The 23,999-nt window shown below is 38.0% G+C and overlaps 1 protein-coding gene across 1 annotated transcript; it reads left to right on the plus strand.

Moving 5' to 3' along the window:
• Positions 1-245: 245 nt before the first annotated feature.
• On the plus strand, positions 246-23,999 carry LPL (lipoprotein lipase). Its single transcript, XM_045069489.1, has 10 exons — positions 246-553; positions 7,241-7,401; positions 11,966-12,145; positions 13,450-13,561; positions 14,382-14,615; positions 16,010-16,252; positions 18,385-18,505; positions 19,228-19,410; positions 20,432-20,536; positions 22,413-23,999. Coding segments are annotated over exons 1-10 (1,428 nt in total). The 5' UTR covers positions 246-465; the 3' UTR covers positions 22,414-23,999.

Below are 23,999 nucleotides of genomic sequence, written 5' to 3' on the forward strand. Positions count from 1 at the left end.
ATATAAATTTGTATTTTGTGCTTGTACAGGGGGCCCTTGAGAGACAGAGTCCTTAGGAAAAGCAAAGAGGAACCTTACAGAGAAAGCAAATTTCCCTTCTGCCCTTTTCCCCTCTTCTCACTGGCAAGGTTTTATCCTCCTTACTGTTTGCTCAAATACTTGGAAGTGAATTTAGGGCCCTCCCCCCAACTTATGATTTTATAGCCAATAGGTGATGAGGTTTATTTGCATATTTCCAGTCACATAAGCAGCTGTGGAGTGGAAACAGTGTCAGACTCGATCCGTTCTCCTCCTCCTTAGGGGGAACCTGTCACTTCTAGCTGCCCTGCTCTCCCTTTTAAAGGGCAACTTGTCCCACGCTGGACCTCAGCTCCAGCCTGCTCCCACCTCGGGCTCAGCTGGTCCATCACCCTGTCCGCGCTTCTGCCAGTCCCCTGTAGCTCCTACCGAGAGACGCGCCCCGAGATGGAGAGCAAAGCACTGTTGCTGGTAGCGCTTGGCATGTGGTTCCAGAGTCTGACCGCCACCCGCGGAGGGGTGGCCGCCGCCGACAGTAAGTTTTGAACGTAGACTCCCCTCCACTTGCGGACTCCACTTTGGCAACTTCCACAGGTTACGAAGGTGGGAGAAGAGGAAGCCGAAAGGGGTTGCAGATGCGTACTGGAGACTCTCCTAGACTAAGCGCCAGTCCAGAGAAGAGCCAGCGGGCTGGGGTCTGGAGGGGCAGGGAAGTAATTCTCCTTCTGATCTTGTTGAAACCGTTCCCGCGTTGTCCCAGTCTGGCGGAGGCGGTGTTTCCGCGTCCGTAGACTTCCGAGAGTACGGGGTAGCTCGAGGGGCGGGACGAGAGAGGTCGGAGGAAGGGCTTAAATGGCGGTGATCGGCAGTAACCCTCTCGCGAGGACCCTGGAATGAAAGGCACGCAGGTCAAGGTGACCCTGGCACGGCCGTCACCGCGGCTCGGCCCCCGCCTATGGGAGCGTGGTTAGAGAGTAGTCCTTTCTCTTAGAGAAGCTGACCCGAGAGGGTGGGGACGGGGGAGGAGGCGTTGTCCGCATCGCAGAAGCACTGGGCACTCGCCCTCGGCGTGGACCCGGTGGTGGGGGACTGGGACGCGCGGCGCCGAGTCCGCGGACGCAGCGTCCCGCAGGCCTTTGAGAGCCGGGGAAGCTTTCCAGTTTCCATTATTGCACGCGCCGCTTTTCTTAGCACGCGGAAAGCCTAGCGGAGGGCTGCCCTCCTCAAAACAGGGCGCAGAGACCAGCAGACTGTGGCAGCCGGCTGCGGTGGTGGTAGGAGGTTTGCATTTGGCTACTCTTAAACTCCTCAGAGCTGAGTCCGGCTCTGACGCTCAGCCTGCGTCCACAGCACGTGGAGCTTCCGGGAGCCGCCGCGTGAAATCCAGCCAGCGCCCTGCAGCCGCCACTCCTCGGGGTTAAGGCATTACGGGAGAAATGTAGGGAGACAAAGGAGCAGCCCAAGACCTGCCTACTATAGAGGCAGCCCTAGTACCTTGAACCTTACTTGGTTCACTGAACATAAAACAGCAACCCAAAGGCAACATTTTTCCCCCTGAGTGATGAAATTGCAGTTAGAGCAGTGTCGCTTGGTTATGTTTACTGGCAACAGGGTTCAAGTCGAGTTTCTCCATGACTTTGCAGACTTCTGCAGTGGGTTGGAAAAAGAACATTTTGTTAGATTTATTTTTTAAAAATGTAGATTTCACCAAGTCTGATTGGATTTAAAAAAAAAAAAAAACAGTATCTGAAGAGTGAATTAAAAAGTCTTAAATATCTTGCATAGTGGTATGTACCCCTCTATAGTGTTTAACCCTGTCCAAGAAGATGGTAGGAACAAATTCCATATTCTTATTTCAGAAAATACACGATGGTGTGAAGCTACTTTTACTGTAAAAACACACACAAATATGTGTTTTCCACAGTTTGTGTTTGCTAGCTTTGAAATACACACAGAGACACACACATACACACACACCCCATTATCTATTTTGAGAGAAGGAGGTAGAGAGTGCACCCGCAAGCACAAGGTTGAAAGGGGCAGAGGGTGAGGGAGAAGCTGACTCCCCGCGGAGCCGGGAGCCCCACATTGGACTTATACCAGGACTCTGGGATCATGGCCTAAGCAAAGGCAGAGGCTTATCTGATGGAGCCCCCGTTTTTGCTGGCTTCTTAGAAGTTCACAGCCCTAAATTCCTGGTCTGGTTAGTGTCACCTCTCTGAGTTTAGATTCTTCAACTCAAAAATGAGTTCAGGCCACAGTCAAAATTCTCTTAGCCTCCTCTAATTCATACCCTTTGATTTAAATGGGCGCTTTGTGACTGATGAATTAAATTGGATTTTAAGCAATGCATGCTTTAGCTAGCTGTAAATGTATCAAGGGAGGAACTTTTTTTTTTTTAAATAATTTCGAAATTTTTGTTTTTGTTTCTTAAGAGAGAGAGAGAGCCTGAGTACTTGGGGGTAGGGGCAGAGAGAGAGAGAGAGAGAGAGAGAAACTGAATCCTAAGCAGGCTACACACCCAGCGCCCTGCACATTCTGGGCTCCATCTCCAGAGCCTGAGAGCTTGACCTGAGGTGAAATCATAAGTCAGATTTGCAAGGGACTTAGCCACCCAGGTGCCCCAAGGGAGGAATCATTTTTAAGTAGACATGAAATTAATCCCTCCTATCCTTCCCTCCTACTTTCACTACACCACTACCTCCCTTTATATTATGCTTCTCCCATCACAGCAAATTATCTCCCATTTTCTCCTCCAGGTGAATTCATCTAGGAACTTAGCAATTTAAGAGGCAAAATTTATCAGTGAGAGAATGGTAAACAGTACCTCTCTGGGCTCTGACTTTGCTTATTCTGGATTTTTTTTTTTTTCCTAAGAAGAATATGAGGATACAAGATGCTCACTGCCCTCAGGCTCTTTGTTCTTGAAGCCACCTCCATCTCTGCAGGGCCTCATTAGGAAGCTTAAAGAGCTAGACAAGGAGCATATGAATCAGTACTCAGTAGCTGCAATTCTATTTGATCTGCCATAGTAAATTTCCAGGCTAACATCTAAGTTAAATGTGATGGTGATGACAGCAAAATAGCTGATAGCATTTGCAAATGAAGCAGACCTCAGCACCGGAGTGATTGATTAATAGCAGTATTGAAAAGTTCGTGTCAGACACAGGGGTAGAGTTACAATGGAAAATTTTCACTTTCTTTCAGATAGTGTAGTGTATTTTTAGCATAACCTTTCTTCTTCCCTTTGTTCAGGAGGAAAAATTGAGCTATATAGTTTACTGCTTCTATTTTATGAACTTTTTTTCTATAAAAATGAAAAGCAAAGTTTGTTAAATAATCAGGAGCATGTAAAGACCAATCAATTCAGTCAGATAGGATATTGATTTTTTTTTTCACCTCATCAAACTATTTTTGTTCTCACGCAGTCAGTGGTTTTTGGCATTCTGTAGAAGCTGCCTGAGTAAGTATGACCATCAGTTTCAGAGAGAAGGTAAATTAGTGATGAAGTCCTTTAGGCATGTATGTGGTGGGGTAGAAAATTCAAAGAGAATTGCATTATAATTGAGCTCTAATCCTATTCATCTGATAATTGTGAGCTGACTTTAGAATATCTTTCCTGGGATGCTCAATGTTCTTTTCTAGGAACAATAATGTATACCTTATAAATTTACCTTTGAAACTCTTTGATTTCTCAACCTAATTTCATCTCTCTGAGTGATTATCAACATTATGTAAATTTTTGTCTTTGTTTATACACTTAGGATTTTAGCTATTTAATAATCTAGAAATAAAGATTACATTGTCGAGAAATACATTAACTTGTAACTTACCCTAGATCTTACCTTAGTGCTGAATAAGAACATATCTGATGGGAACTGGTTGATGTGGTGATGATGATATGAGTTGAATTCAGGATGGAAGCTCTTACAAAAGAATACACCTTACCCTTCCACTAATTTAAGGTGGCTCTTATTTCTAAAGGGTCCTGATATAAAAGATTCTTTTCCCCTTGGGGCGCCTGGGTGGCTGCCTTCGGCTCAGGTCATGATCTCAGGGTCCTGGGATCGAGTCCCGCATCGGGCTCTCTGCTCAGCAGGGGCCTGCTTCCTTCCCTTCCCCTCTCTCTGCCTGCCTCTCTTCCTACTGTGATCTCTCTCTGTCAAATAAATAAATAAAATCTTAAAAAAAAAAAGATTCTTTTCCCCTTAAAAAAGGTAAATGCAGAGCCATTAATACCATTTTCATGTATGGAAAATAATAATTTTCTTGGTAACCGTTGAGTCACATCAGTTCATCTGCCAGCCAACAGCAATTCCAGTGTATACTGGGACAGCTACACATATTGACTGACATATATCAGCTGTGTGAGAAAGTGAGGCTTGGGAAGTACATTCATCCCTAGGTTGCTGAGACATTCTTACACCAGTATCGGGAATATTTTCTATCAGAATCCAAAGAGAAAGAAAGACTAACTGTAATCACTATAACATTTATGATTTCATATCTAGCACTGACATAGAATTGAAAACATCTTGTAGCATATGGAGTGGTGCTATCTTCCTGTCAAATGCTTCATTATGCTTTCTATAACTTAAAATGAAAAAAAAAAAATTTCCCTGAGAAGTGAAATAAAAATCTCCAGATACAAATTTGTTTGAGAATGCATGAATTTCCTATTTTTTTTTTAATTTAGAAATTATGTATCCAACAGGAAATGTTAGTTGTGGAAAATTGGACCTCTCAGTGGGCTATGCAGATAATCTGTACAGGAGGTTTTATTTATTTATTTATTTATTCATTCATTTATTTTTGAGAGGGAGCCTGTGAGGCCCGTGAGGGGAGGGATAGAGGGAGAAAAAGTCTTAAGCGGGTTCCACCCCCAGCATGGAGCCATCCTGGGGCTTGATCTCACCACCTTGAGATCATGACCTGACCCGAAATCAAGAGTTGGATGCTCAACTGACTGAGAATCTATGAATTCAATAGAGTTTTTCTTTTTTCATGGAAATATACAAAGCTAGCCTTAATAATGCCAGAGAATATTTTTAGTCTTTTCAAAACCACCAGTGACACCAGGGCTGCTGCATTGCATAATTCTAAGGAAAAATCAACCAAAGTGAGTGGCATCCTCTGAAGTCAGGCAGGGCAATAATCTTAAATATCAGTTTAACAAGTAGGTGGCGGGTGAGATCTGTCTGCCAGGTCATTTGATTTCTATTTCAAAAAAAATGGTGATCAAACATGTTAAAATGTGATTACTGGAGTGGGTGACTCAGTTGGTTAAGCGACTGCCTTTGGCTCAGGTCATGATCCTGGAGTCCCGAGATTGAGTCCCACATCAGGCTCCCTGCTCAGCAGGGACTCTGCTTCTCCCGCTGACCTCTCTCCTCTCATGCTCTCTCTCACAAATAAATAAGATCTTTTAAAAGAATGTGATTATTGAGGAAGAATGACTTATTTGATGTGGAGCGATATGGGATAGGTGAAACTAATTTAGTTTTAAATTTTCTAAAGTACTTTGTAACAATAAAAACACTTCTTGGACATTGAGAGCAAAATCAGATTAAAAAATTTATAATATTCTTTTTCTACTATCAGGGAAATAATAAGGCCACCAGAGTACTTCCTGGTTAGAAAGGAAAAGGAAGACCTACATCTTCAAGTTAGATGGAAGGCAGAGTGTATTTTGGTGGGTCAGTTGTACTTTTACTATATGAAAATGAAAAAAACCTTAAATATCAATAGCTTACCACAGGCTATTATTTGAATAAATTATTTTACAATAGTCAGGTGCTAGAAGTGTGTGCGTGTGTGTGTGTGTAATCAACTTGTCACCTATAATGAATTAGTAAGTAGCCACAATACTGCTTAATGAGTTTTAGAAAATAATTAAGAAGGGAAATATTGACCAGTACTCAGCTAATTACATGATAAGCCTGACTTGAATCCTTATACTTTCACTATACTATATCATTTTTATTTTCACTTCTTTGGCCTGGCTTTTGCAATGTTACTTGAAATTACAGATTTTCAGCATTTGAATTGTGAAAAGAGTAAGTTTAGGTTAAGAAATTAGAAATAAAAAAATCTAAAAACTACAAATTATTACCTTTTAGTAGTTTTTAATTTTTTTTTTACTTGTTAAGAAATTAAATAACTTCCCTTAACATAACTTACCTTTGACTTGCTCACTTTGTGTAAGAATTTGACTAATGGGAAATACAATTTACTTCAAGCGTTCACTCTAGCATTAAATGAAGATTTATCAAAATTCAAATATATTATCAAGAGAGGCAAATGGTTGGCTGAAGTATTATTTCCCTCATTATTCACTTTGTGATTGACTATGAAAAGTCAAAGTGAATTCTTTCCCAAATCTGCTTTGCTACAGTTTTTTAAGCTTTGACTTTGTGTGAAAGACTGCAAAGACAAGAAATATTATAAAAGAAATATTTGGGGAAAGAATTAACCAGTTCAGAGGCACCTGGATAGCTCAGTTGGTTAAGCGTCTGTCTGCCTTTGGCTCAGGTCATGATCCCAGGGTCCTGTGATGGAGCCCCCAGGTCCTAGGGCTCCCTGCTCAGCAGGGAGCCTGCTTCTCTTGCTCCCTCTGCTGTTCTCTCTGCTTATGCTCTCTCACTCTATCTGTCAAATAAATAAATAAAAATCTTAAAAAAAAAAAAAAGAATTAACCAGTTCACATGTAGCACAGGCATTTCCAAATGACTTTTTAAAACAATTTTAGTTGATGTACCTTGATGTGGGGGTGGGAAAAATTTTATACAAAAATTTACTTAGGCATCCAAGTTTTCTTAATGCTAACATTTTAAAAATTATGCTACTGAAAAGGAAAACTTTCCTCAAACCTATTTAATATTTTGGGAAAAGATTCCTTTGTTGTAACTGGAGATTGAAAGAGGGTGAGATAATATACGGAATAAGTGGAACTTTACAATGCAAGAGCCATGAGCCAATGTTCTTTGGGAGAATGAGTTTTGAGTTATAACCAAAAGACCTGGATTCTGATCTCTGTCAACTTTGATCATCAGTGAGGATTAGTCATTCTCTTGCAATCCACATATATTTACAAAAATAGAAATAAAAATAGCACTGGTGAAAGTTGCTTAGAAGCTTAAAACATACCATTCCAGCAAATAAAACAAACAACCCTCCAATTAACCACCTATCCATTTTTTTTTTCCCTTTTTGGGAATTACAGGAGGAAGAGATTTTATAGATATTGAAAGTAAATTTGCTCTAAGGACCCCTGAAGACACAGCTGAGGATACTTGCCACCTCATTCCTGGAGTGACAGAATCTGTGGCTAACTGCCACTTCAACCACAGCAGCAAAACCTTTGTGGTGATCCATGGCTGGACGGTAAGACAGTCTCTTTAGGAAGTAGCAGAATGGGGTAGACCAGGCATCCTGCCTGTCTGGCTTTCTCCCGTTGTTGGGAGCCCTGTGATGAGTCTTCCTATCCTGTGCTTCTGTTTGTTTTCCAATGGCTTTACTTTAAACTTGAGTATAGGAAATTCTGGCTTGGGGTGGGAATTGTGGAATCTAAAATCATGGATTCATGAGTATTTCCCCCAGGTAGTGTCATCCTTCATTTTTCCATGGTACTTAGTTGGTGCCCTTGAACCAGCCATTCTTGTGAGGTGGGAAAATAAGCCTTTGCTCAACTACAGAGCAGAATGTAGTTTATCGTTTTAGGAAACCAGGAGGAAACTGCATGATCCTGATTCATGCAGCACATCACCAAAAGTCCTTTTCTAAGGGAGAACCTGTCAGAGGGAGGAGAGGGTTGGAGTGGTGTGAGGAAATATTGATTCTGATTCTGGCTTTGCCATTCTCCAGCTCTGTAATGTGATTGATGCTACTTCCCATTTCTGGGCCTCAGATGACTGATGTGTAAGACAAAGAGGTTAGACTCCACTTCCAAAATTCGCCAGTTGTAAACTTTAGAGAACTTTTCTAGAGATGAAAGAGGGATAGCCAGGGAAGTGTCATGCCAAATGATTAGAAAATGTAAAAACTGTGGTTACAGTTACTTTTACTTTTAAATAAAGGAATGCACTTGTTGTGATAAGCACCAGATGTTGTATGGAAGTGTTGAATCACTAAATTTTACATGTGAAACTGTGTGTTAACTGGCTGAAATTTAAATAAAATCTTAAAAAAAAAAAACCCAAAAAACAAAAATAAAGAATACAATTAACATAGTGCCTTCTAAATATGCCAGTCACCTTCCATGGTGCAGTTCTTAGCTACTTCAGTTTGTTGTTAATATTTTCAAACCCTAGTGAGAAGATTTCATTTTTTTTAATATAAAAAGAATTTATATAAAATGGGAGGTTAAAGAGAAGTAGTCCTGCCATTATGTCAGAGCTTGTGAATAAAGTAGTAGATACTAAATGAATTCTAGTGAGATGAATTAGAGAATGATTGATAGATTTCTAGTCCTGATTTCTTTTTCTGTGTAACTTAAGTTCCTTTCTTATTAATCCAGGACAAGTGCTGTAACTTTTATGGAGATGAAGGCAACGACTAACAGAATTTGCATGGATGTTTATTTTTTAAAAATCTCTTTACTAGAATTAACATAATAAATCACATATCTGATGATAAAAATACGTATTCAAATACTTAGATGTTTTTACATTTTTAAGAGATTTAAATAAGAAAAAGTAAACATTGGTAGTTTTAGAGACATTTTGGTTGTATATGGAACTTCAAATAGTTTTCAAAAACATATAGTAAGCTTAAGAAACATTTTATATGACAGAATAAATTGAATATCTCAGACATCTCAATCTTATCCCTAAGAGAACTTGATGCTTTAGGGATTTTTCAAAAGCATAGTTCCTTCTCATGCAAAGATGACATGACTGATCCAATATCAGTACACAGTGCCAGTTTCTATCACTGGCCCTCCTGCTCACTAAGCCCCCATATTCTTCACATTGTGTGTCCTAACATTTTGAGAGCCTGACCTCAGAGGTTAGGCCACTGTGGAACTGAGTGTCATCATAAAGAGCTGGTTGCTCCTATGTGATGATTAATCCAGCCACACTGGGTAATGGATCTTAGCTTATCTCAGTGGTCTGCCTGGCTGGCTAAGTTGGACCACCTGGACTGAGTGATCAGAAGGACTTCAGTTCAGCTGTGTGTCTGAGAGTCAAAGATTTTAAAAATTTGTGCTGATTTAAGGAAACTCGGAGGAAAAAACCTAGTAAATAATAACCTTTTTAGAATTAAAGAAGGTGAGTTCTTGTATTTTCCACCCCTTTATTGTTCAGAGTTACTTACAGCAGTATTTTACATTGAATTAAAAAAAATAAAGGTTTGAAATAATTTTTAGGCAGTTAATAAAAGTATCAGTCACTGTAGGAGTAAGTTGGGTTACTGACTCTTTGACAGATTGCTTAACTTGGAAACATTGATAATACAGAAAAACATGTAATAGGGGTTTAGAGCAAATATAATTTTTTGCCTTATCTGAGATAAACTCTTTGGCAACTCAAGGTCATAGGACAAAGGGAAATGAAGAAGTTCTGCAGCTTTGCCATGGAAAATTCAGAAGAATGCTTAGTGTGTTGTATGCATAGAGCACAGCCCAGAAGGCAGTTTAGACACAGCTGTCCTGGAGCTTTGCCACCTGCTTAGGTTTTATAGACCAGAGTGTTAAGTACAAAGCTCTCCTTGTGGTAGGAGGTCCTCACGCCTGGCTGAAAGGAGGAGTGGTTAACATTGCATTCTGAAGAACTGACATCATCCTTTCTTGAAAGGCAGTTGCAAAAGGTGGCAAACCCTCAATGTCTAAGAGAGGAAGAGCGGAGACAGTACCAATTCATTGGGGTTTTGGGCCAGGTGGGTGTTCTGACTTGTTCCCGCCATGACCGAGGCTGCACTTAGACTCTTTTTTTTTTTTTCTCAAGATTTTATTTGTTTGTTTGACAGAGATCACAAGTAGGCAGAAAAGCAGAAAGAGAGGAAGAGAAGCAGGCTCCCCGCTGAGCAGAGACCACCCCCCCCATGTGGGGCTCGATCCCAGAACCCTGGGATCATGACCCAAGCTGAAGGCAGAGGCTTTAACTCACTGAACCACCCAGGCGCCCCTGTGCTTAGACTGTTTAAAGCAGCTTCTCGTTGAGACAGGTTCAAAAAGAGTTTAAATGATTTTCTAATGGACTAATGTTACCTTTATAGATTTTCTTCTTTTCTCTTCATACTTGGTATTATATCACTGCAAGTAGATTGGGAGTCAGAGTGGTTACAAAAAGACATTTATGAGGTGGCAGTAACTTCAAGATCATCTGACCCCAACCCCTTTGTTTTATAGGTGGCCTATAATGTTAAGACAGTGCCTACATTCATAGAAGTAATTATTGGAAGAGCTGGGACTGAAACCAAAATCTCCTGAGTTTCAGGCTTGCTTTTCCCTGCTACAGAGCACAACTAACCGCTATTAGTGTCAGGAGTGAAGTGAGATCTCGTTTTGATAGTTTTAGTCTAGAAAATAAACTAAATAAAATGGAAGAAAAAATCTAAAAGAATCCACTATATAAGATCAATGTTCCAATTGAAGTTCCTTGGTTTGAGAATTCATGACTCCTATTTTTGTTACTGGAATTAAGCTAAGAAGAGTATGAGTTTTATAGGTCTCCCTGAAAAGCTATCTTAAACATGTATTTCAGAATCTTCTTTTTTGAGCACATATTTAAGTAATCTTTTCTGTGGCTACAACATGATTTTCTCTCAGGTCATGGTAGGAGTGGGTAGATTAGTGGATTGGAATCCGGTTACTGCTATGTTTAAGCTCATGGCAAGATGGTGCACAGTTTTACCATCTGCAGTTTTTAAGTCTGTTTCCGTTATTGTAAAGTATGCATCTTTGCAAAGGTGTCCAATGCTCTTTCTGAAAACTTAAATTAAAATTTTACAGAAATAGAATTAACCTGAGGACTCTTAATAGTTCTTTTGACTTTGAATTTGGGAATCTTTTTAAAATAAGAGGCAAAGAATTATAGTTGGAAGTCTTCTTATCTCCAGACAGGGCCAACCTAATAATTTGGGAATTGTGACTATTAAACCTCATTAATTCCCACTCTGATAATTAAGAATTTGAGAGAAATGATAAAAAAATTCTAAGCTGATCATTTGCTTATGTATTAACAGAGATTGCTGAATGAATTTACGTTCTATTAGGATTAGTATGCTTGAAACTACTTTTTTCTTTAGCATATCAAATGTTTGATATAAATGACTCTTTATAAGAAAAACAAGTACATTCACATCCTCCAAAATAATGTGGTTGGGAAAAATTTATTAACCTAATTGGAAATAATTAAATTAAATTTATTTTAAAATAGTCTATAATTCTGCTACAGAATTTTAACGTATTCAGATTGATCTTTTATATAAATGATTGGTTGGGAAAAATTTATTAACCTAATTGGAAATAATTAAATTAAATTTATTTTAAAATAGTCTATAATTCTGCTACAGAATTTTAACTTATTCAGATTGATCTTTTATATAAATGATTGGTTGGGAAAAATTTATTAACCTAATTGGAAATAATTAAATTAAATTTATTTTAAAATAGTCTATAATTCTGCTGCAGAATTTTAACTTATTCAGATTGATCTTTTATATAAATGATTGGTTTTTACAGAATTTATAAAACAAGTGTTTAAAAATTGGTGGTGTGAACATAACCTGCCATTCCTCAGCTCAACACATTCCTTCTTTGGCATATTCAGATTTGCCTCAAGAGAGTCAGGCATAAGTCTCTGATTATTCTTTTCCATGGTTTAAGTTTTCTTTCTGAGCCAATGGGCTTCCTTTGAGGTTTGTTTTCTTTCCATTTAATATAGCTGACATATCTATAACAAGTTGCAGGTGGGTATTTTAGGAAAGCTTGTATCATCCTCTTCAGGTGACAGGAATGTATGAGAGTTGGGTGCCAAAACTTGTGGCTGCCCTGTACAAGAGGGAACCGGACTCCAATGTCATTGTGGTGGACTGGCTGTCACGGGCCCAGCAGCATTATCCAGTGTCTGCAGGGTACACCAAGCTGGTGGGAAAAGATGTTGCCAAGTTCATCAACTGGATGGCGGTAAGTAAGACTGTGGGAAGAAGGCTAATGGGTCCGAAACTGATCCCTTCACTATTGCTGAACAAAAGGCTGGTCTTTATTCCTTTTCACTTAAATATAAATATTTTCTGGGGCAATTCAAATATACAGAATAAATACAGACTTTTTTTTAGCCAGAAAGCAGCATTATGATAAGAATGAAAAACTGTAAAGTCAAGGCATAGTCTTGCTATGCCCTATCCTTTGATATTCTCCTAGTGATTAGATCTGGCACGACCAAGAACTATTTAGGCAGAGCAGACAAAAGCTTGTTATTTCAGGGCAGATAAAAGATGTCATGTTCAGCCAAATCCTTCTCTACACTAGGCTGGTGCATGAAAATGTTATCCTGCCTTTGACCCATTAGAATACCAATATTTTTCATGAAAAGATTAATACTACCCATTCCTTAGTGTAGATTAAAGGTCCAGATACTTGTTGAGGGTTAAGGGATGGATAGGTTTGAGCTAGGAAGAAAATGGCAGGGTAGGTCTGTAGACTATGAGGTGGCTGTGGGTCAGGAATTCTGATTTAGCTTCCACTTTGATCCATGTTATTCTCTGATGTCAGCCTCTGAAATTACCTTTGAAAAATATCTTGGGGTTGGCTGAAAGAAAGTTAAGACTCTGATAGGGCCAAATTATTTAAGCCAGATACTTGGAGGTAAAAAATAATCTGTTTATTAGACTGACCATTAAAAGTTAGAGTTCTTTTCTTGACTCTTTTGCTCGTTAAGAAAGTGAACCTGGGCAAATGGTATCACCTGCCTGGGCCTTAGGCTTCTCATCTGTTGAAGAAAAAGCCTGGATCATATGTTTCTGTGGTTATTTCCCCCTGTAATATTTTCTGGCCAACCTGAAGGAATAAAATTATGTAGAGTATTTAGAGTAGGGAATAATGGGTTAAAGTTAAATATATATTTGATATATGTGTGTATGTTTACATATAGTTTATCTACATATAGATGACACATACATACATATATCTACATATAAGTATATAACTACACATGTACATGCATACATATATTTTCAGATATATGGAAATTCAGGTTTCCATACACTTCAATTTAGACGGATGGGAAAAGTTTCTAACTTAGATATGTTTTTAAAGAAAAAGAAAAATCTCAACACTAGAGCATTTGATCTAAAACACAAAATTAAAATAACTAGAGTTAATTTTAAGTGTTGCCTGTATTTCAAGAACAATACTTATATTCACTTTTTCTTTTAGCTTTGATCTTTTGTACAGAACTGTAAGAACCTTTTTCTTTTTCTCTTCCAAAGGAGGAATTTCACTATCCTCTGGACAATGTCCATCTCTTGGGATACAGCCTCGGAGCCCATGCTGCTGGCATTGCAGGAAGCCTGACCAATAAGAAGGTCAATAGAATTACTGGTAAGAAAGCACTGCCAGTAGTCATCACAGAAGAGTTGAGATGCCAGTCATTCTGAAAGAGAATCAGAAAGTTTGTCAAATACCCGTATGTGTGTGGTTTTCCTGTGTTTGCCCAGCCATTTGATTATCTCATAGGAGGCCTTCTTTTTTTTTTTTTTTTTCCCCTGGAATAAGATAGAATATGGGCCCTTGCTCTCCTAGGCTTACCATATACTGTCAGAAGAGAAATAGAGCAGAGTTAATTAAGCACAGATTGCCCAATGGAGTCTCTGGGAAGCTCATTCCCCTCCTCCCTCTGCTCTGCGTTTTGGTGGTATAATGCATATATGTCACCTCTCCCATCAGTGCTGAGAGAAATGAAAAAGGGCTAACACCAGAGGCTATTTGAAAAAAGGAAGACAGTCAACCCCGGTAATGGATAATTTGGCATGCCAAGAGAAAAAGAAAGAGCCCGCCACTGTTTGAAGCCCTTCTCACCAGGTTCAAAAATAATTTACAAAATTATTTTTTTGAGATCTACTTGTCCTGAATGAAGATTTCTATTTACTGTTCAGGAGCCTCAAATTTCTTTCACAGGAGCTAAGCCTACTTTTGATACTCTCAGTAATTTAAGAATCCAATCACTACAGAATAAGGAACTAATAAGAACCCATGTGGCTGCCAGTTACATTCAAATGATGAACAATTGAATGCTAAGGTGATACTGATGGAGGCTAAAATGAGTGGGAATTTAAAAATCTGTGAGGCCTTTATTATGTTTCTTTGTTGTTTGTGTCTCCCCACCTACTCCCCCCACCTCCACCCCCCCCCCCGCATTAAGGCCTAGATCCAGCTGGACCTAATTTTGAATATGCAGAAGCTCCAAGTCGCCTTTCTCCCGATGATGCAGATTTTGTAGATGTCTTACACACATTCACCAGAGGATCACCTGGCCGAAGTATTGGAATCCAGAAACCAGTAGGACATGTTGACATTTATCCTAATGGAGGCACTTTTCAACCGGGATGTAACATTGGGGAAGCTATCCGTGTGATTGCAGAGAGAGGCCTTGGAGGTGAATATGATTTAGAAGTTAGTTAAATATAAGTTTCACACTTAATTCTTATTGATCTAGTCTCCTATCCATTCCCAACAAGTATGTAGTTTTAATATACACATTGAGCCAAGAAATCTTTCTGAAAAGGCTATCATATTCAGTGTAATCACCTTTACTGCCTTAGTACTTCCTTTGGTCAGACAGACAGACATTTTTTTCTTTTATGTGTTATATTGTAGACTACACTGAGTACAGAGCTTCCAGAAATAAAAGAGAAAGGTGAGACCTACATAAGAAAACTCCACTGCATTGGATAATAGCAGTATAAAATGATATCAGGCCACATGTTCTCTTATTGTTGTAAAACCATAAGAGTTATTGTTAATTAGTTCAGATTTCTTTTGTCAGCCTTTTAAAGAGACGTCCAAATAAGAAGCAAATCAGGGGCACCTGGGTGGCTCAGTCTGTTAAGACCCTGACTCTTGGTTTTGGCTAAAGTCATGATCTTGTGGGTCGTTGATCTTGTGGGTCTGGATTTAATAATCCAGACCAGAGCGGGGCTCTGCCCTCAGTGGGGAGTCTGCTTGAAGATTCTTTCCCTCTTCCCTTCCTCTCACTCATGCACATGCATTCTCTCTCGTCCTCTCTTTCTCTAAAATAAATACATCTTTAAAAAAATAAAATAAATCACCTTTCTCTAACTGTTCCAAAATTTAAGGAAGAAAATATAAGTTAATGTTATCTTAATGTTTACTGCAATAATCATGTTTGTGTCAAATTTATAATTTGTTTTAAGGGATCTTTTCATCCTTTGTGAGCAGTGGAACTTACCTGTAGTCAATATGCTCAGGTCTTTTGTGCAGTGTTATAGAAATTACAGCTTAATGTTACTGTTTTTAATAGTTATAAAATCTTATGGTAAGAGATACACTTTTATTATATAGCTAATTATTTCCGTGGTTAATTTGATGTAAAAATTATTGATAGTGAGACAACCTCCAATTATACATATTATAAAATACTTTTCACTTAACAATTCTGCCTTTTATGATGTTATTTCTAGAAGCATGGAGAAATATTTTATGTTTTCAATATAAAAGAAAGATGTGACAAACAGGGGGAAATCAACTTTTACCTTGAATGTCTCTTATTATATCTTCATAAACATACAAATATAAGACAGCAGAAAAGGCAAAAGTTCTCTGAAAATTTGCAATTTTGACTAAGAAAGACAGGAGAAACTGCCACCAAAAATATCTCCTTAAATAGGACTTACACTCAAGCAGTCATAGGACTAGATCCTTAGGTAATTTTATTCTGACATCACACCTAAACTAGTTTGGACTACACGATGAAACATTCACTGTGGGCACTCATGGAGTTGAATTTCTTTTGTGCCTCTTTTTCCCCAGATGTGGACCAGCTAGTGAAGTGTTCCCATGAGCGCTCCATTCATCTCTTTATTGACTCTCTGTTGAATGAAGAAAATCCAAGTAAGGCCTACCGGTGCAATTCAAAGGAAGCCTTTGAGAAAGGGCTCTGCTTGAGTTGCAGAAAGAACCGTTGCAACAACTTGGGCTATGAGATCAATAAGGTCAGAGCCAAGAGAAGCAGCAAAATGTACTTGAAGACTCGCTCTCAGATGCCTTACAAAGGTAGGCTGGAGAATGTTGCGAATAAAGAAAATCAATTTGATCCTATTTTTTTATCATGCTTACTGCATCACATGTATGATGTCTGTCCATTGCAACAGAGGTAGTGAAATGATGTTACTAAACCCTGAATCCTCACTTGTATTTCCTTTGGTTGAGAAAAAGTTACCTTGGTCTATTTAACTGAAGCTCCCAATTTATATAACCAGTAATGCCCAGTGCACAACCTGCACTATCCTAGGCAGCAGCCTTGCCTGCCACCCTCCTCAGTAACTGTGACCACCAGCATTGGCCAGCCCATTCGTACTAGGCTCTGAACTAATTTGAAAGCATCCATCTATCCATGGTCAGCAAGAAACTATGGCACATGGGCCAAATCCAGCCTACCTCCTGCTTTTGTAAAGAAAGTTTTATTAGAACACAGCCATACACATTCATTTTCGTATTGACTAAGAGTGCTTTTGTGCTACTGCAGCAGAGTTAAGTAGTTGGGACAGAGACCGTATGTATGGCCCACAAAGCCTAAATCATTTGCTATCTGGCCCTTCACAGAAAAAAGTTTGGTTTAAGTGAAGGCAAAAACTACCTATATTTTAACTGTTCCTGGGAGGGAAGAATATACCAAACCTCAAGATATTTCCATTTTGTCATGAATTTATACCCAGTTGAATTTCAAACATGTTTAGAGCAAGATTTATAGGGATTAGAGGAAAACAGGAGAGGAGATACTAAGGAAATCTGGCAAGAGGAACTAGGCCAGAAAAGCTAACTTATGTGGGGTCCAGGTGGAAGTCCGAGGGAAAGGATGATATTGAAGTACAGTTTTCTGAGATAAAATATATATGATAGAGGCAACTATTTGAAGGGGCTTTGTTAGAACCGCTATAGTGGTATATTTGGTGGCCTAAAGGTTTGGAGCAGCAATAATTCAAGGGAACCTTTTAAGCAATGAGGAAACCCTTAGTTTCCCTAACTTCAGAATAAGAAAACGGGTGTGAGGTATAGAGGAGACTGGACTCTTCTGAAGACTTATCCCCATGTGTCCTGCTCAGTGCTATGCAGGGCGCCATCCTATTTTTGGGAGTACTTTGGCAGTCTCAACTTCCCTTGCTCTGGTATATGGTGATGCCTGCAAGGACTCCATTCAACTCCAAACTCTGTTTTTTTTCACCTTTAGTAGCTATGTGTTAAACCAGCTGCCTTTCTTATCTCCTTAATCTCCCCCATCTCATCTACTCCAGCTTTTTAATGGAGATGGGGAGAGCAGCAAGGAAATGTAGATGTTCAAGTATCTGCTTCCAGAGGTTCTCCCTAATACAGAACACATTAGGAACTAGCAGTCTTTATAGCCTCACTGATAATTTGATAAATACGGTTGATTGTGAGCCTGCTATATACTACCTACTCTGTGCTAGATGCTGAGGGGATAAAGAGGATAAATAATGTGATCTTCTGACCTGAGGGAATTTACACGTAGGTAGGGAGTCAGACATACTCATAAAACATGAAGAAACAGTCACACAATGTCCCATTAAAATATGCTCCATATAGATGTTTGGCGATAAGATGGCCAAGAAAGGGTAGAGTTCGGGGCTCCTGGGTGGCTCAGTGAGTTAAAGCCTCTGCCTTCAGCTCAGGTCATGATCCCAGGGTCCTGGGATCCTGCATCGGGCTCTCTGCTCAGTGGGGAGCCTGCTTCCCTCTCTCTCTCTGATGCTTCTCTGCCTACTTGTAATCTGTCTGTCAAATAAATAAATAAAATCTTTAAAAAAAAAAAAAAAAGAAAGGGTAGAGTTCTTGAAGAAAGAATCATGGTATTTTCGCTTCTTGATTTGCTCTCCCTTGTGCCCCATCAAAAATGACTACTTTCCAGGACTGCTTTACAATTCATATACACCTGGATTTCTTCTATCCACTACCACCACACTTTCCTGAAAGGGAGTGGAATTCAAGGTCTGAATTTTCTAGTAATGAACACTGTGCAGACATGAAGGAATCTTCCACACTGATAGTCATGTGTGAACACTTCCTATTTAATGGTTCAGGATTCTGTGGTTCTGAGTTACCCATTTATTTGGGGACGGTGGTGGTTCCATAAAAACTGATCAGCACTTGTTCCAATTTTCTCTCTACAGTCTTCCATTACCAAGTAAAGATACATTTTTCTGGGACTGAGAGTGATACACAGACCAACCAAGCCTTCGAGATCTCTCTGTATGGCACTGTGGCCGAGAGTGAGAACATCCCTTTTACCCTGTGAGTAGCCACATGGCATTACGTCCAGCATGTGGGTTTATCATGGCAATGCTACCTGCTATAACCATTGGTCCTTAGAGCAGAAGAGTAGGACACTTGGAAAAGAAACAGTCTTCGGATTTTTTTTAAAAGCTTTATGGCGGGCATCTGGGTGGCTCTCATTACATTGGTACATATAATAGCATGGATTAGAAAGAAAATAAGTACCCAACATTGAGACAATGGCTAAATGAGTTGTGGTTTAAAGCCAATAAAATCAATATAGTTTCTAAAAACTATAATTATAAAAATCCCAGTAAAACAGGGCAAAAAATGGAAAGTAAAATATGAAGTAAACAAAGAAAGAATAGAGAATTATATGTATTTTATGACTTTAACAAAGCAAACATGTTCACATAGCAATATAGATTGAAAGGGGATAGATGAAAATGAATATAAATGTTTCTGAATGATTGATATATGGATTTTTTTCCTAAGAATTGTATTAAATAGTTCATACTGTTAGTGTAAAAGTTAGAATAGATTAAAAGGGTTTATCTTTTAAAATATCCAAATGCCATTGATCTTCATCTTGAGTATTTTGCTGGACATTTTTTGCATTTTTAAAATACCTCCCAAACAATAAAGCTATTTATGTCTTGTAAGGAAAACAAAAATGAAAAAAACAAAAAACAAAAACCTTATATCCAGAACTAACCGAATATGCTAATTTTTTTCTTTAGGCCTGAATTTTCTGCAAATAAGACATACTCTTTTTTAATTTACACGGAGGTGGATATTGGAGAACTGCTAATGTTGAAACTCAAATGGAAGAACGATTCATACTTCAGCTGGTCAGACTGGTGGAGCAGCCCCAGCTTTGCTATTGAGAAGATCAGAGTAAAAGCTGGAGAGACCCAAAAAAAGTAATTAATTGTATTTTCCCCATTCATTTTAAACTCACTGTGTCCTGACCTAGAAATAATGGAGCCTTCATCATTCAGGTTGGAACTTTAGTAAGCTCTTTCTTTAAAACTGTATCAACTAGATAATTATACCTATAATTTTGGGGAGACATGTTCTTTTATTATCACACCCAGGGAAGTAATAGTGTTTCTAAATATCATGGAAAGAAAATATAAGCCCTGAATTGATCACAATTATTGGATAGAGCTGAGATTTTAAGTTGAGGATCTTAGCTTCTCATTTAGCACTGTTTCTTACAAGCACAAAACAGTTATGGAAAGAATCTCAGAGATTTGACTTTCAAAGATTAAAATCAACCTCTTCAAGAAGAATGAGATTCCAAAGTAATCTCACCCTGTCTTCCTTCCCTCACCTCATGTTATCTATAAATTAGCTGCATAAAGAGCCCCATAGGATTTAAACCTTCTATAATTAATGTATGGGGATTTTGCAAACTATAGTGTGCCATTATTGTTAATAAAAATGACTTTTTAAATTAAGATTGATTTTTTTTTCTCTTTGGTCATTTTCTTTTATAACAAACAAACAGAACAGAACCAAACAAAAACAAACAAAACAAAAAACAGGTTGTGGATGAAGAGGCTATGCTGAGAGTTTATTTCTTTCACAGGAGTTGAAGGATCATTTGTGAATTCCCTAATGCATATTAAAGGAAATGGTAAATTTGATCTTCTGTCACCTTTTGGTGAAAGCTCTGAGATTTTGGGGCTGCTCCAAGCTGTCTTTATGCCTGTATAGACTAATTAACTCTTTTGTTAAATAATGGATTAGGCCCTCAATTAACTCTCTGGTTCAGATATGCTGCTGGCCAGAATGGCCTGACTTTAAGCAGTTTACTGGAAATATCAAAATAATTAATCATAATGATCAGGTGGGATTTAAACAGCTCTGACCAAACCATATATTTTCAGTTGTTTCTCTTTTCCCTTTTGACATGCTCACATTCATTTTCTTCTACAGGGTGATCTTCTGTTCCAGGGAGAAAGTGTCTCATCTGCAGAAAGGAAAGGCATCTGTAGTATTTGTGAAATGCCATGACAAGTCTCTGAATAAAAAGTCTGGTTGGTGAGCATCATAAGCTAAAGTTCCTTGGATACCCTGAGCTTGCTATTACATAGCCCCTCCAGGGGGACAAAACATCAGCTGCAGCACATAGTCCTTAGTGCTCCAAGTGGCAGCAGACTCCAGAACAGAGAACCAAAAAGGGGCAGCCACCCAACATCCATCTCAAAATCCCCAACAACGGGAAGCTAATGGAGTTAGAATTTAGGAGATGGTTTTCTTTTCCATTTCAAAATAATCTGTTGGCTCTGTCCTACTGACCTTTAAGACTGGTCCATTTTGCAGCTGTCAGCTAAGCCTTTCCAGACTGTCAGTACTAAGTGGAGTTAAACACGTGACCTTCTCCAACCTCTCCTGAATTTTCACATTGCCTCACTTTCATTTCCCTACTCATTCCCCTGCCAGATACCAAGTGTTAATGGGTTACAAGTGTGAGAGGGAAAAGCTTAGATCATGTCATACAAGCCAGGAAAGCAAGAAACAATGGGCAAGGCTGGTCACAACCTCATCCAGAAATAGAAAAAACAATTGCTTCTGGTTTTTCTTCTCTCAGTTACATTTATAGACAAAAGTACAGAATAAGAATTGCCTAATCAGGTCATGATCTCAAATCGACACATCGGGCTCTTGCTCAGTGGAGAGACCCTATGTGGAATTTCTCTCTGTTATTTTAAAAAAAATAAAAAAAAAAAAAAAAAAAAAAAAAAAAAAAAAAAAAAAAAAAAAAAGAATTTTATTAAAGACCCCTTTTATGTTGTATTTTTATTTTTCCATGGATAATTATGGATTATGGATTATGGGTAAATTAGGAAAAAGAGGCTAAAATAAAATCACTGTGACTCTATCCCCCAGGGATAACTCCCAATTAACATTTAAATTTATATTCTTTCAGACCTTCTCAATGCATATATAATATTTATATTTTTTCTTATGGCATGCACTTTGAATAATAAGATGAAGCCACGTGATTAAAAACATTAATGTAAGAACACTCAAGATAAACTTAAAATGAAAAATAGTTGATGGTACTGAGTCAGGCAGAATAACTGAATTTTTATCTAAGTGGAGACAGTTCTTATCAGAAGTTCATTGCTTTGTTTTCCCTCATCACAAATCTAAGACAATTTCACCTTTGCTTTAACTTTTAGAAGAGACTGTGAAGTTTTGTACATGCATTTATGTCACATACAAATATATACAAACACTTGTTACACATACATTTTCCCCAAAGCATCCACTGTTTTAAGTCTATATGTGAATGTAAAGAGAAAACCTGAAAAATTAGGAAGTATCTCCAGCTGTTTTAAATGTATTTCTGGTCATATTATTTATATAAGTCACCGTCATTTATCTGAGAAAGTCTATTGATACATTCCTTGTATGATTACAGGATTACTGACACCACAGATATTTAGGTGGCTTTTCTTTATACATCTGAACTTTATCTAGGAATTGTGAATCAGACTAATAACCCTCTGCAGTTTCTTTCTTCTGTCACTAAATTAATCAAAAGTTCTCTGTCTCTTCTGATAGAAGACTCATATCAAAAGAAAAGCAAAAAATCAGGCATTTCATTTGACAAGTTTTAGAATTAAGAAATCTTAAATCATATATTCTTTGAAATAATTTGATTCAGTCCTCTGAAAAATGAAAGTCCTTATTGGGGCATGGCTAAGTAGACCATAGAGGGTTTTTTATTCCCACAAGCCTGCCATTATCCATATTTGATCCATTATCCATATGTACCCTGGGTATATAATCACAACCTTTGTTCTGAACTTCTAATCGAATAACTTTTTCATCATGAAGGTGGGGGTGGGATGGGGAGTTATAAAACACTAAGCAAATAATAAATTTCCCTTCCTCTGCTTTTTCTCAGACCCTGGGCAAATCTCCAGAAGGAAGAACACCAGAGGAATTCTTTGAAGAACGAAATAACTTTTACAAAAGATGCTTAGTGCTTTGGTTATTTCAAAGAGAATTTTTCTGAATATTAATCCCTAATTAATAATTGACTAGTTATTTTAGGATACAGTCTTAAATACCAAAAAAAGTGGCTAATTCAATGTGAGGAATATACTGCCCAAATAACACATCTTCCAACATTAAAAGATCACAGATTTGAAAATCACTGTTTTGCCCTTAGAGAAAGAAGTAAGAAACATTTTGGATCATGGTAACATGATAGGCCTTCTTTATCTCGTGAGTTTAACCATAGCCTAAAATTGAGTAGAATCTCGTTTTTTAATCAGAAGTCTGCATTTTCTGGACTGATACCTTCTCAAAGTTTTCTCCAAGTCTGAATATAGAAAATGATATTTTTTTCTTTTCTTTACTTTTCTTTTTCTTTTTTTTTTTTTTTTGGTGACATGAGTTGGACCCATTACCTACTAGTCAAAACACCTGACTTTTTTGGAATGGCTCTTCTCTTGACATTGGGTTCTGTGTTGCCCAACAGAACCAGGGCCTAGTGACTTGGAGAAAGGAATAGAAAATGAAGTTCATAAATCACTGAAACTTTAAGCCCTCCCTGAAGCTGATTACATCATTGCTAAGTTAAAAATTAAAAGAGATACAAAATTTAGACCAATTTGGTTTTAATAGGCTTTACAGTTTACTGCTTAATCTCTACCCACCATTTGTCTTGAGATTATATTTTAACAGTGCTTTCTAGGTTGATGTTTTAAAAGAGCCTATTATTGTCAACTGACACATAATTTTAACTATGAGAAAAGGAAATGATACCGCAGTTTCATTTACCAGATTTCTGAAATTATATTCATCAATTTGAGGTCATTTAATATTTGATAGGCACTGTTCAGTTTTAGGGTTATCTCAGTCATGCTTCAGTTATACTTTGACCATGTCTCTTTCTTCCCTGGTTTTAATAAGATGATATGTACCAGAGGTCAAATTTTACGTCATACAAGTTCCTATAAATTTTAAACAAAGGCTATTGTTACTAAGTAAGAGATGAAAAAGTATATATCCATAAACAGGGCTTAAAAACATTGTGGGAAATTAAAAGAATCCTCAATTGCCATAGCCACATCAAATGCCATGAGAGGTGTTATTTTTAACAATTAGTCAAGAGTGAGTGAACAGTTATTTATAACTAGGTACCATATTTTCAGAATGATCTATAATTAATATAAATTAATAAAGAAGTAAAATGTTTCAAAGTCTATTGCTGAGAATTCAAACTGTGAACATGTGTGGGTATCTGAACATATTACTTATATATGAAGCCCCACATGTACATTTTTTCTTCAGCATAGCTTAGAAAGCAAACAATCAAGAGGTATAGCATTAGGACATATTGGAGTAGAAATTATTCCAGAGGTGCCAGAACTTCAGCTCTTCATTTGAGAAGTATGGTTATACCTATACAAAGTAGGATGAATGCTGTGATTGATGTCAGCTAACTTGGAATGGATTTTCTCTAAAAATAAAATGTTGTAAGATT

The sequence above is a fragment of the Mustela putorius genome, unplaced genomic scaffold (genome assembly GCF_011764305.1).
Source record: "Mustela putorius furo isolate JIRA1106 unplaced genomic scaffold, ASM1176430v1.1 tig00003937_pilon_pilon_pilon, whole genome shotgun sequence".
Taxonomy (NCBI): Eukaryota; Metazoa; Chordata; class Mammalia; order Carnivora; family Mustelidae; genus Mustela; species Mustela putorius.